At 28.2% G+C, this 15,406-nt stretch overlaps 1 protein-coding gene across 2 annotated transcripts; it reads right to left on the reverse strand.

Annotated features, from left to right (window-relative positions):
• Nucleotides 1-661: 661 nt before the first annotated feature.
• On the reverse strand, nucleotides 662-4,769 carry LOC108810103 (type IV inositol polyphosphate 5-phosphatase 9). 2 transcript variants are annotated; one of them, XM_018582236.2, is made up of 8 exons: nucleotides 4,607-4,769; nucleotides 4,280-4,470; nucleotides 3,817-3,924; nucleotides 3,435-3,726; nucleotides 1,876-2,063; nucleotides 1,419-1,494; nucleotides 1,174-1,325; nucleotides 662-1,096 (listed from the first exon to the last, which is right to left on the reverse strand). In XM_018582236.2, the coding sequence occupies exons 1-8, from the start codon at nucleotides 4,625-4,627 to the stop codon at nucleotides 868-870; spliced, it is 1,257 nt and encodes a 418-aa protein (XP_018437738.1). In that variant the 5' UTR covers nucleotides 4,628-4,769; the 3' UTR covers nucleotides 662-867. The 2 variants fall into 2 exon arrangements, with proteins under 2 accessions (XP_018437738.1, XP_018437737.1); XM_018582235.2 differs by having other exon boundaries at nucleotides 1,419-1,527; nucleotides 4,607-4,767.
• Between the last annotated feature and the right edge of the window lie 10,637 nt (nucleotides 4,770-15,406).

The raw sequence follows: 15,406 nt of genomic DNA on the forward strand, positions 1-15,406 counted from the left end.
TCATAATTTGATATTATCCTTTCTCAACAACTATAATGTTGAAATACAAACGACAACACCCCATACATTTACTAAAACCACTTGCTATTATAATTAAACGGAACCATATCTCCTTTCTTTTACGATAAAATCTCAAATTATTAAATACAGTTTGTTTATTGAGCTAATATTATTATAAAAGTTCCCAATTGTTCATGCTCCACTACACATAACGCCAAGTACCATATGCCGTTGTCCATTCATCCATAGTCGCGCCATTAATCAATAATCATACGCATAAACAAGTGGAATCTTGTTACTTTTCTTGTAATCTCATACGTACGTTTATTTGTAATCTTTAATAATCAAGTCTCGGGTTACCTTAGTAGTTTATTAATGTTATTGCATGGAAAGTCATCTTCCAAAGACCATGAGTACAATAATAAGTTATATAGAATTTAGAGATTAATCTCACACCATGAACATATAGTTGTTGAACTCCGTAAACATATTTATTTAATACATGGATGGAATGGGGACCCCCTTAATTACTTGAATGGAGATGGGCAGAAGATAGAGCCAACTTGGTAATTATTTATACATCTAATACATTTTTCTTTTCTTCCGAAGACTAGTTTGCCTGATATGTTAATCTTTGTTAGGTACATGCCCATCATGAATCTTACCTATTAAACATACAAATCTCACTAGTTGTGCACCAAGATACTGTTATACAAAGTTAGTCTTTCACAGCTTTATTCTTGTCACAAGCAGTATGATCTACAAAACAAATAAAACAAACACTATATGCCTTTTGTTTTCTTAAGAACCTATAATTGGGTGTACTATATATATGTACAACAACGAGATTTCACCCCAATTCATAAATTAGGTAGAAATCCACGAGTAGTCTTTCGAATCTATCTGATCATATCCATCAATTCTGTCTTCAAATCTCTCTGAGAAAAAGAGATTACGAATTTTGTTACTATATTGCAACACTTTAACTTCTGTGGTAAAGATTGCTTTGACGGGTCTATGATCAGATATCTTCACTTCCCCTCTTGTATATTCATGTTGCTTCAATCCATTTCCGTACCATATTATTCGATCACACCTATTTAAAATACAATGCATGTAAGGAAAAAAACAAAAATACAGTAAATTAACATGTAAATTCAGTAAGAGACTCACCATGCTGGAGCTCGTTTCTTCTCGTCTTTCTTGTATGCAATGCATCCATAATATAAATCTGAATTTGGAATGTATTTATACGTTGGAGCAAATGTGACATTTCCTTCTTGCCAACCTTTGAAAATTTTGCCATTCATGATCTCCATACTTAGCTTAATTTCAAAACAAATAAATAAACGTGAGGTTATGACATTTTTATATACGAGATTAATTTGCTTAAGAGAAATTTATATATAATTAGTTACCTGATCTTTTTCTAGTAAAGTCTTCCATTCTTTTCGTTCCACCAATAATCTTGTCTTCTCCTCAGGTAGAGATATTCTATAATTCAAATCTCCCAGAAAAATTACTCGGCTGTTTAATTTGATTCAACAAAAACAAAACAAAATTGTATAGTTATTAAATTAAATGTATTCATAATTGATATCACAAGTTGATATATAGTTTTTAACAACTAGGTAACCAAACTAACCTTTTTCCCGCGATATCAAGACTTATTTAAATTGAACACTCAAATTGCTTAAACTATAGTATTATGCAGTAATGGCCTGACCATAACCATTTAATTACTAACAAGTTGGCAATTTTCAATTTACAGCCAACAAGTGTAATGCTAGGTATGTGAATATGAAACATGCGTTAAAAATAATTAAATAGTAACTTTATTGTTGTGCACTTGATTAATTAAATATATAAACTTACTCGTGGTCAAGTATTTTTTTCGGCAAATCTTCTAGATATGTGCCTCTAGGAAAACTCGATCTCGAAAGAATCTCTGTGACATCGGAGTTTCTTTGCCTTCCATCTCGGTCACGCCCACCGGAGGCTAGATGACTACAAACGAAGCAGAAGCTCGTCTCGTGCAACCGGAATCTAACCGATACTGATCCCTAGTGATAAAATACAAACGACACTTTTAAAATTTTCTTCTCCAATTTGTAAACAGTAACATAAAATATAAGACCTAAACTAAAAATGCTACAAAACAGGTTTTTTTTTTTTTTGACAAAGACCTAAACTAAAAATGCTACAAAACAGGTTTGACGTTAAAAATATTATAATAAAGAAGACGCATTTTTTTTTCAAAACAAGGTTACTAAACATTGTTTAGCAAAAAAAAAAAAAAGGTTACTAAACATACAACAAATAATGAACCGGTTTATAGAGTTAAGTGTTCCTCAATCATTTAGCACTCATTTATACACTTTTAGAAAATTTGGTTACCATGATTGTAATGTACTTGGATTCTTTTTTACTTCTTTAGATTTTGATACTTTTAGAGAAAAAGCATAAGTTATGGTTTACTGCTTATTTGTACTATAATAGGATTAAGAAAATATATACGTAAAATGAACACAGAACATAAGACAATGCATCTTATTTAATTATATACTAGATTTTGACCCGCGCTTTTGAAGCGCGGAATATTTTACGATGAAAAATTTCACTAATAATTTAACAAATATTTTGGTAAATTTTAAAGAGTGTATATTTAAAATATTTTTTCATTTAAATCAGTATTTTTAAATTCAACCCGATTGTGATTATACCGGTTAATCCGGAGATCTGACAATTCAATTTATGTTTTTAAAATATTCATATTAAAAAATCACTAAAATCCGAGACTAACCGAGTGAACTGATGGATGACCGATATGTAATCTAATTGGATTTAAATTGTAATAGCTTCATAATTTGTAATCTTATAATCGGAATTTTAAAGTTTACTATTTTGCAATTTATGATAGTGAACTTTAAAATTATGACGTTTCTACAAAATTTTAAAGAGAAAATGATAGATATAAAATAACTAAGATTAATTATTGTATTATTTGGAAACATTGATAGTAGTATAAAAATATATTGTTTGAAAATATTGATAGTAGTATAAAGAAATAAATATATTGTTTGGAAATATTGATAGTAGTATAAAGAAATAAGTATATTGTTTGGAAACATGGATAGTAGTATAAAGAAAGAAACATAAAGTGATTTAATGTATGTTTAACTATATAGTATAAATGTGTATTTAATTTAAAAACTTACAAAATAAATGTTAGGTCCAATAGAATGTTTCTGTTTTAATAAGATAGATACAGGTTCAACCACAACCGCGAAATAAAATAACCATATATAGCCACAAACATAAAAGCATACGTAACTATTTTCTATTACCAGTCAACACCTAAATCGAATATTTATTTATTTAACAGTGAGATTTGGAAAACAAAATAGAATAGTGGAAATTTTAAATATAGTTACCTTGTTTCCTAAGCAACCCATAACGCCACACCCAACGCAGGAGACGCTAGGATGACGGATGTACGGCCTGAGATCGCCTCGGACCCAAACGCTGATCAAGATTCCGACCATCTGTTTACTTATGATACACTTGAAATCTTGGGAAACACCATTAATTACCTTGTCCATATCATCACTAGTGGCCACGCTCTTGTTCAAGGTCTCTCTTATCAACAAGTTCCATTTCGCAGAAACCTTGTTGTTATCTGATCCCAAAACATTCGAAGCTCTGAGTGGCACAACTTCTTGAAACCTAGACATATATATTTAACTCAAAACGCTGAAGACAATTAAATCATTAAACTATACACTTTTGATGCTATTGTAGTGTTTGATTAATTACCCGAGAACATATATATCACACGGGGTTTTATGTGTTTCCAAGAGATCCTCCATGTCAAATCCATCCTCCGGCACTATTCCACCAACGTTCCATGTGCTAACGAGAACCCTAAAACATATAATTAAATGTCACGTAAAGAAAACTTTAAACGTGCAACTATATTTGGATAATAAGATTTTAAAAGTTGTAGATTCACGGAGCACGAGGAACCAAGATTCCTTGGTAGCATTAATTCCGATGCCCTTCAAGATTAAGGGGCTAGCTGTCACTCAAATTTCACTAACTATATACCGGTAAAAATATTTATTTCGACTAAACAATTAAATAACTATATATATATATATATATATATGTCTGTGTGTGTGTGTGACTATAGTCTATAGAGGAACATTTGAATACAGCAGTAAGCATATGCTAAGCTCTTAATGGAAATAAAAGAGAATAAAGTTATATATATATGTACTTGTAGTTGAGATTAATAGTCTTGTGTTGATTGACAAAGATTGATTTAGAATCGAAAGTAGGTCGTTCGTCGACTAATCCAGGAGTTTTTAGAAGCTGCTCATCAGCATCTGGTGGAAAATCGGCAACGAAGTTGTTGCTTCCAACGCTTTTCCTTAGGATCTTGTTGGCCACAAGTCTTGGCCACATAACCTTACAAGTAGATATAGCATCATCATCGTAGTGTTTTGTGTATCAATGATCGAGAGGTAATCAATAACAATGAGGTAATATGCATGGGATAATCTGTTATTTCAATTTAGGTATTAAAAGGAAACAGATTACTCACTTCTTTATAACTTCCAAGCATTGCAAGGGAAAGTGATAGAGGAGAGAGAGGGGGAGAGATTATTGGAGGAGCAACGGATTTGGAGAGGAAGTAATAAGGGAGAGGGAAGGAGATAAGGAGAAAGCAAGAGCCATGCAAAGCTGGAGAGAAAGAGGTGAAATTCTGACGTGGACGATGATTATTATACATTTATTAATTGTGTCAGTCGATATTATTAAGCCTATATTTAAATACTTAAAGAAATGAAGGTTGATGATTGGTTAGTGTAATGTTAGTTATTGGTTGTTGCCTGTTGGACTGCTTAGACATCAAACCACGTTAATTACATTATAGACGTCCTTAAATCCCACGCTTATTAATTTTTCAACCAATCATTTTGTTTGTCCTCCTCGGAATTGTACTACAAATTTGGTTTTGAAAACGATTTTTTCAATTATTACGAATTAGTTTACATGGTTTTGAACAAGACGACACGGGCCAACTTGTTACATTTTTATAACCCATATCAATAAGAAGAATAAATGACCTGACACCGTAGTGTGAAAAGATAAAATATTAACTAATGATTATAAAATTTTATTAGTTCTTATTCAAACTGGTAGACTGGTAGTTGTATTGATCAAAATTCTACTCCCTCCGTTTTTTAAAGAGTGTTGTTGTGACATTTTTCACACAGATTAAGAAAGTTGTTGAAATATATGTAAGTTATAATTAATTATACTTCTTTGACCAATAGTATTTTAGATAAATAAAATTATTTATAAAATCAATGCAGTTTGCAATTAATTTTCAGCTGAAAGTTAGTATAATTTACATTGAAATTGTAAAGTGACACTCTTTGTGTAACAAGAAAATGAGTTCAGAATGACACTTATTGTGAAACAGAGGGAGTATTAGTTAGATCGGTAAAAGTGAAAATCGTTACTTTTTGGTCGGTCTAATCACAGTGGACCGCTACATTGTATATAATGGCAACAACTAAAAATACCGCGCTATAAACATGTATTCAAAAGGATGAACTATTTTATGTTAATTTCGATATGTAACTGGAATTAATTTCTCCATTTGGCCAGCTTCTAGTATTGTCGAACTAGTTCGACCAACAATGACTATATGGAAAATATTCGTCCTATTAATTTGGTAGTTTGTTGTAACGGATTGTATATAACATCAGTTTAATTATATTAATTTTGTATGTGGATCCCCTCATAATGTATTATTAGTAGCATATGACGCTGCAACAGTATCCAACCTAACCTAAAATGAACAAGAACCATAATTTATGTAACTCGTATTTGCACTAACTAGCAAAATGCATTCATTACTGGCATGTACATTTTATAGTCATTTATTTCCATTATATTAATAAGTCATTTCTTTCCATCCTTTTTTTCTTTCTAAAATGTTGTTGCATATGCTAAAGCGAAAAGCGGAAGCGGGTTAGAGCATCTCCAATGTACACCTCTATTTTTTCCTTTAAAATAGAGAAACTCTATTATAGAGGTGGATTTGCTCCAATGTATGTCTCTATAATAGAGTTTTTATATTTTAGAGGAAAATATAGAGAAATTCTACTTTTTGCCTCTATATTTAGAGATGAAAATAGCATATCTCTATATTTTCCTCTATAAATAGAGAAACTCTATTATAGAGTCATACATTGGAGCAAATCCACCTCTATAATAGGCTTTTACTGGTAACCGCAAAAGGAATGAAAGGAATAGGAAAAATGGAATGAAAAGGAATAAAATAAAAGGAAAATTCATTCATCTTCTAATTTCATAAGGAATAATTGTAGTCTTTTATTCCATAAATCTTAAGGAATGTTAAGGAATCATAGGTAACAAATATTCCTTGTATATGGTGTAAATTGTAAGGAATGCTAAGGAATTAGTTATTCCCACACATTCCCTTGGTCACCATTTGGAGCTATAGAGTTTCTCTATTTTAGAAGAAAATATAGAGATTAAAATAGAGGTGGGTTGGAGATGGTCTTAGACATCATACTAAAAGTTTCACATGAGATGATTTTTTAAAATCTATTTCTTCTTAGATATATTGAATGTAATTTATTGACACAAAATACATCTATCTTATTAAAACAGACATATAAAATATCCTTTAATTTTTTAATTTATTTACGATTATATGCCACTGAAATAATAACTTTACTTACCTTTTAATATTCTTGTCTTTAACAGTGTTAATTAATGCATATCCTAAATCTAATTTTAATTAAATACGAGTGTAAATACATATTTATAGAATTTCCTATTTTGAATTTAAGTAAATATAAATGCATATTTATAGGGATTTTCTATTTTGAATTATTCTTTCAACCTTTTTGGTAACAATACAATCGGTTTTCGTATCTATCATATTTAATAACAATCAATTCAAAATAACTAAATAAATAATTAGCGTAGGTGAACACATGTTTGTAGAAATTTTCCATCTCAAATTACTTTTTTTACTGTTAACTTTCTCATAGAATAATTAAATAATTAGCTAAAATTTTGGGAATCAACCAATTTAAGATGACCCAAACTATTATGTATATTGACACAAACTCAAGCCCATAATTAATTTGTAATTATTTAAATTTTGATACATTCAATTTTTAGAAATCTTAATCCAATTGTTTTATATGTTACAAATTTTATAGAATTTGAATAATAATGTTTTCCTTATAAACATTATAACTAATTTATCAATTTTGTATATACCATACTTACTCAGTTCTCTATTTCTTCATATTTTATTCAAAATTTTTTTTTCATATATATTTTATATATAAGTCTATTTATATATACTTATTTGATACTGTGTATAGGTGATACAATAGGTTGTCAACCCACCGAAAATATTTAGTCTATTACAGTTAACTTTTACAAACGCATCATTTGAAAATTAAAAGTAGTCAAAAGTAAAAATCAAAAGTAGATAAACAATAATAAAATCACCAAAAAAATACTTAAAATATATATTTTCCATCCAAATACTCAAGCTAAACTTCTTTTTAATTTAAATTTAGGTATTTTGGCTTAAGTTTCTCAGATTTATATGTTTCGAGAATTTTAAAATATATATAAACTTTGAAAATTTTAAAATAATTTAAATGGGTTATCCGAACCCGAACCGAACCCACAAAGATCTAAATCAAATCTGAATAGATTTTAATCGAATCCGAATGGGTACAAAAATACCCACCCCTAACTTAATAATATAAAACAATCAAATATTATAGATACATAATTTAATATAAACAAACAGAAAATTAATATCCGTGCGATCTAGTATACATTAAGCATTATCAAATCAGTAATAACTGAACAACCATCAATACCAAAAGAGTATCATTCCCAAATTATATTCTTCATGAAATTGCAACTTTGCCAAAAATACATCTAATCTATTAAAATTGAAGTACAAATAAGAATTGACCCTGACTTTTTCTAAATATTTACAATGGAATGCCACTAGAATAAAACATTAATATTGCTAAACCAACAACTCAAATTTGACCTGCCTTACTTTATTATCTCGAAACAAAACCGACGTAACTTAATATTGCGTGTTTAATGATAATCATTGAGATATGGAAACATGATCAAATCTAAAATCTCTATAGAAAAGTTGTTTCCGTATATAGCTCTTGCAATCTTAACAATGGAATATTACCTTATTCTTTTTTTTTTTTTTTGACGGCAAACGGCTATTCTATTACTCATATTACCTTATTCTTATCATTTATTTTTGCTCTCACGGTATATTTGGTATATTTGTAGAAAATTCTTATTATCTAATCTTGCCTTCCAAGATATTCTTTGAAAATTGACTACAATTAAGCAAGCATCACTAATTAGTTTCCATATTCTGCGTTTGAAATTTTAACAAATAATTAGAATTTGATTAGCATACATATGTTCATACGATACAATTTTTTTTCTTTTCAAAAAAACAGAATATAAAACCATCTTAGCTGTAGCTACTCCCCATTTCTATCCTCTTAACCTAAATTATAAGAGCCTCCTATATACTTCTCCACCTATCGCTGCTTTAATCAGACGATTTTAGATCCATCCTTTATGTGCCTTTTGGTATGATTTACAGAATTTACTTGAGTGAAAATAGAGAAGTACGCTTCACAACTCTTCATCCTCTTTTTTGTTTTTGGTTAAATCCCTTCATACCTTTGCTAACATTTTCTCTCTTTTTTTGTCCGGTTATAATTCCCTGTTTTGTTCTGGTGATGATTTTTCGGAAGAATGAGGATAATTTTTGAAAACTATTTACTTAGGACTATGAACAAGTATGGAAGATTCCCACTCTCACAAAAATTCAATCCTTTGTTTGAAAAATGCTCTATGGGCTGCTTACAAGATTTCCTCGAGAGGCATGAAGATTGATGTGAGAACGTTTTCAAACCCTTTTAAATTTTCTAACTTTTTCTGTGAATATATATGCGTAATGCAAGTTGTTAATGATTGTTGTAATTGTCGTTTTCTAAGGTGAAATATGGATTACTTTTCTGGTATTAGATCGATGAAAAACATGGATACACTTGATTTTTCAGTTGGTTTTGACACCAAAGCATATCACTTTTGTCCTGGAATATGCTATTGGATGTGGACTGTTGGAGCATAATGTAGTACCTGAAGATTCAAGAAGGTTGAGGTGAACTTACATTCAAATATGAGACTTTATATATTAGTCATAACAATATATATGAATTCATTATTTTAATCTATATTATTAAAATTGAAGTACAAATTATGTTTTTTTGGAAACATAGTTTAAAAATAAGTGTGTTTGAAAACATGAATATCAATTTAAAAAAAAAGATTTATTTGGAAACATGAATATCGATATAAAAAAGATATAATATTGTTTAGAAACATAGATAGCATTATATTAAGAAAATAATAAATTTATGTTATTAAGAAAAGTTGAAAATCTATTATATTATGAGAAACTATATATTTGTGTAAATTTTAAAATATATGAAAATGAGCTAATCTAATAATCTAAAAATATCATTTGTTTAAAATAATCATAAAACAAAATTTAAACTTTATATACATATTTCAAATCAAAATAATAATTTAAAGTTGATTTATATCAAAAATTGATTTAAAATATACATATATTCAAAAAAATTATTTTTTACCAAAATATTTCCAACAACCATTATTAAAAAATGTTTTCAATATATGTGATTATTGAAAATATAATATATGTGATTATTTATCTGATAGTATATATAAAATACTATTAATTATATGTTTGGTGTGTTTGAAATGAAAAAAATAGATTGTGAATTAGGGATGGGCGTTCGGGTACCCATTCGGATTCGGTTTAGGTCTGTTTGGGTTTCGGGTTATCGGGATCAAAGATTTCAGTCCCATCGGATACTTCTAAATTTTGGTTCGGAAGCAAATTCGCATCTTTGCGGGTTTGTTCAGATTCGATAACCCATTTAAATTCATTATATACTTTAAATTTCTCAAAATATATAAACAAAATAATATAGTACTTATACATTTGAATAACATATATCAGAATACCTAAACTTAACATATAAATTGGTTTGATTTAAATAATTGGATATAAAATCAATAGTTATGTTAAGTATTTTTAGTGATTTGAATATACTTTAATTATTTTAGATATTTATATATATTTTCAACTATTTAAACCAACTTATAAGTACCATACATATTCTGTATGTTTTATATACATTAAGTCAAAAAAATATAAGTATATAAATCTATTTCGAATACATTCAAGTATCTGAAATACTTTGATTCGGAATGGATTCGGTTTCCTTTCTCTAAATACCAAAATTTTTATATTTAATCAACTTCTGTTCGGGTTTTGTACTTCTTTTGGATCGGGATCGTTTTAATTTTTTAGATTTCGATTTTTTGTCCAACTCTAATATTGACATGAAAAACAATATATTTTATAAAAATATACACCCGCACGGACGTGCGGGTCAAAATCTAGTTCATCTTTATAAGTTCAATAATATGGTTTAAGTCTTGGTTTTGGTAATACCGATACACCTAAACAAATCACAGATATCGGATCTACCTATATTTATAAGATAACTTTAAGGTTAATATAAATATTTTAAATTTAAATACTGGACCCACATATATCATGAATCCTATCTAAACTAACAAACATAATTACATCAAATATTATTTTTAAAAATCTATTTATCAATATCAAAATAGATCATTCAAATTAATATTTATGAATATTTTCAGTACAAACCAAAACTTTTTATCCTATAGCATATATCATAATAAATATTTGAATAACATTTCTCATGTATAATACTATTTAACGATCGAAAATGCGTATATACACAAAAAAATAAAAATATTATTTACTATATCATTTTGTATATAATAGTGATACTGGAATTACGAGTGTTTAAGAAATTTTTAAAATTATCCTAAAATTAAATTTTAAATCTAAAATAAAAAACTTATAATAGGTTATTAATAATAAAAGTAAACTAATACTATCATATCAATAGAATACTTTTATATTATCCTTATAGACACAAAATTAATATAAATTATAAAATATCATCTATACCAAATAAAATCATAAAATATGTGATAAATTTAATTTCGAACAGATATTTTCATAAAAAAGTAAAATATAAAAACAAAAATAAACTGAATATTGTTTCCAATCAAAACGGGTTTCAATTAGTAAATTATATAATATATCTCCAAAAATTGCATATGTATATATTAATTGTCTAAAGTAAAATAAACTAAAATTTTATTAAAAGTAACCCGCGCTTTAAAGCGCGGATCAAAACCTAGTACTACTTATTTTGCAACGAAATGTTTTTTCTACAACGATACTTAATATGAAACGGAGAAAGTATATATTATTGTGATCAGGGGCAAACCCAGAAGTTTTTTTTGAAGGGTCATAATGCAAGTAAATACAAAAATAAATAAACATGGGTGTCATCAAGGTGGTTTGAACTCAGTTGTTGTGGGTTCATTGGACACTTATCTAACCAAATACACACCAACACAACTCTATAAACTTGGCTTGCAAATTTAGTTTTTAGTATTTATGTGGTGTCAAGTGACCCCATTACCTTGAATGTAGGTCCTTTGCTGCCTATGTATTGACCTTGCTATAGAATGGCAAACGACCTCACGAACTCTCTAAAGAAAAATTAACTTGGAGTCATATCTTTTTTTTAGTCGCTAAAGGATTTTCGTCCTTCGACTTCGTCACTTACTCGAAGGTCTGGGAGGAAAATGTTGGACCACGATTTGTCACCAAATCCTTCTCGTCAAAAGAATAAGAAAACCGATTGACGACTACTTTGAATGGGCCTACATGAACCTGTAACCGTCAAAAAAATTGTTGCCCACATTATTTTCTTCCTAATATAGATTTTAGGATCTACGCTTAAGGACAACTAGATATTGTGTGTGGGTATTTTTTGTTTTATACTTATAGATATTTGATTTATATATTATATAACAACTAATATATTTTATAATTTGTTTTTTTTTTTGTTTTTTTTGTCACATTTGCTGTTTTATATTATGTAATTCGATAATGCGCTATTTGTAACACAATTTTTGGTTCCATTTAAAAAAAAATTCAAATAATTAAATAAAAACATGTTCAAAATATGAAAGAAATAAATTCTAAATTTTAAGTTCCATATATTTTATTTTAAAATTTATTTAGTAATACTGAAATTTATTATTTTATGCATTATAATTATAATTTCAAAAACATTTCTTAATTTATTTTTGTTTTAAAACTATTTTTATAACTATATATATATATATATATATATATATATATATATATATATACACCTTTGAATTTAGTTACCTTGTGTTTCTTGATAAAAAAAAGTTACCTTGTGTTTTAGTCTCATCTACTGATAAATAATTAAGCTAACCTAGGAGATCTACTAACAAAATACAATAGCATCCAATAAAAATATAGTTAAAAAAGTTTTGGTTCATATATTTAGTTAAGTAAGACGTTACTTACACGTTTTTTCGAAAATAGAATATACGTTTCTAATTAGATGATGCCCATTTCCTTTTAGTGTTAAAGGTTTTACATTTTGGTTAGTTAAGATAGGAATTTAGATTTACTAATAAAACTAGATTCTGATCCGTGCGTCCGTATGGATGTTTTTTAAATTGTAATAAATATTATTGTGATTTAATTATGATTTATAGATGGATTATAAATATTTTTAAATGGGGGTGATGGTTAATATTGTGGTTAGATGTTAAATTAATCAAAACCATATCTAAAAAAACTTAAAATAACTTTTATTATGCTCATATGCCATTGAGAAACTACCTAATCCTAACCTCTAGCATTTATTATTATTTTTTGTCAATTAAAATAACCATAAAACATATCTCAGACTTTTAAAAAAAATTCCAAAAATAGTAGCTAGTTTTAATAAACTTTCCAATTAGTTGTTACAAAACGACTATTATTTGACAAAATATGACCAACACCTAAAATACATGAATTATCATATTAGTGATAAAATAAGCTACAATAATGATAACCTAGAAAATATTTTTATAAGACAAAAAAAATAAACAAAAGTGAGCTGATTGAATAAACTTTTGAGATTACATATAGAGAACTATTCTCTCTCTTTACACGTAGAAAAAGAAAATATATGTAATTTTTATACTTTAATATGGCAAGTTTAAAAGTAGTTAAGATATGTTTAGATTATGTTTTTAAACTCAATAATATCACGTGAATTTAAGTTGGATGTTTAGGAAAATTTCAAAATTACAGTTTTTAAAACTAGTGGCATGGATATGTAATGATTGAAGAAAACTTAGGGGTATTTACTATTTGTACTTACCCTTTATTAATAGATTAGATATAATGTAGTTTTTGTAATATTGGTTATGAAACACGTTAGTTTTGGTTGACTGTGTAAATTTAATTTGGTTTAGTAATATTGTTAAATGATGCTAATAAAAGCAGTGGCAAATTTTGTAATATTAAACATTAAGTAAAAGTTAATTTTTAAGTGTACTTCACTTTTAATAGATTAGATGCATTATCTGTCAGTAATCCTAATTTATTTCTGGGTATTCTAGGTCTGTAGGATATGGAGCAGCTAGGATTCTGAGACCGAATACAAACCTTAGAAAAGGAATAAGATTTTAGGGTTAGAAACGAAACCATTTAAAGCAAACAGCAACACTATATTTAGGGCTGGGCGTTCGGATACCCATTCGGGTTTCGGTTCAGTCCATTCGGGTTTCGGGTTTTCAGGGTCAAAGATTTCAGCCCCATTCGGATATTTCTAAATTTTGGTTCGGATTCTGTTCGGATGTTTGCGGGTTCGGTTCGGGTTCGGATAACCCATTTAAAATGTTTTTTAAATTTTCAAAATTCATTATATACTTTAAATTTTCAAAATCTATAAGAAAGATAATATATTACATATAAATTTTCATAACATATATGTCAAAATACCTTAATTTAACATATAAATTGGTTTTCTTTGAATATTTGGATAAAGAATCAATAGATATTTAACTATTTTGGTGTTTTCAGTATACTTTAGCTATTTTAAACATTTACTTTTGACTATTTGCATATATTTTCCGAGTATTTTGGAAAACTTAAAGGTATCTTATATATTTTTAATATACATTATATATAAAAATAATGTATATATTTAAGTATATAAATTTATTTCGGATACATTCGGGTACCCAAAATATTTCGGTTCGGATCGGGCTCGGTTTCGGTTCTTTAAATACCGAAATTTTGAACCCGTTCGGATATTTAATCAATTTCGGTTCGGGTTCGGTGCTACTTTTTCGGATCGGATTCGGTTCGGTTTTTCGGGTTCGGATTTTTTGCCCAGCCCTAACTATATTAGTCTAAAGAGGATAGTCGAAGAAACTTACCTCTTTGTGAGGAATTAATCGATTAAGATTTTTTGGTCATAGATCCAATCTTTTAAGTTGAGCAATGTGTTAACACAATATATAACATTAACACTTAACAACTAATGCAATTTTTAATCAAAAAATTAGTTTTCTTTTTCGAATAATTAACGAGCTAGCGTTCCAACCCACATCAACTTGATCCGACTCGAAAAGGCATTTCTTTTTCTGAAAAGGAAAAAATAAAAAGGTATTTTCGGGATAATATTAAGTGCTTTGGAAGCATGCCGAGGGTTTCAGATAGACCATAGCTGGCAAAAGAAAAAATATCGACATCCGTAAAACAACACAATGAGAACGATAAGAGCATCCTTATTGCTAAGACCAAATATCAAGTCCTTAGGTTTTTTTTATTAATATTGTGATGTTAAAAAACAAAGGTAAGAAACACATCCAAATGAGTAGATTATTGCTAGGATTTTTAGTTTTTTTTAAGATTTTTTTATAAAAGATTAGTTTTAAATAAATATTAAACATTTAAATAAAAAACACAGAAAATTACAAACTTGCAAAAAAAAAAAAAATTACAAACATTAGAAAAAAGCAAACAAACATTTTATTGAATTCATAAGAACTAAATAACCGTCGGTTTTTCAAATCGGGATGAAATCGGAGAAGGATCGATCGCGAACTCTGTCTGAGTCGAGAGAGAGAGTGTCCGGAGAGAACATCGTTGTATCGCCAACTCTATCACCGTCGAGAGAGAGAGAGTGCGGAGAGAACAAGAGAGGTTTATGAAACGAAACAAAGGTATTTGCCCTACTTGCTTCTCTCCAATCAATTGCTGCCA

This window comes from Raphanus sativus, chromosome 6, assembly GCF_000801105.2.
Source record: "Raphanus sativus cultivar WK10039 chromosome 6, ASM80110v3, whole genome shotgun sequence".
NCBI classification, from domain to species: Eukaryota; Viridiplantae; Streptophyta; class Magnoliopsida; order Brassicales; family Brassicaceae; genus Raphanus; species Raphanus sativus.

Bases quoted from the DNA above. Each gene is read 5' to 3' on its own strand.
- LOC108810103 (XM_018582235.2), bottom strand. From the start codon at position 4,627: ATGCTTGGAAGTTATAAAGAA. The intron at 1,326-1,418 runs GTAACTAATTAT...TTTGAAATTAAG, and splicing joins CTTTACTAGAAAAAGATCAG to CTAAGTATGGAGATCATGAA. The intron at 1,097-1,173 runs GTGAGTCTCTTA...TATTTTAAATAG, and splicing joins AAGAAACGAGCTCCAGCATG to GTGTGATCGAATAATATGGT.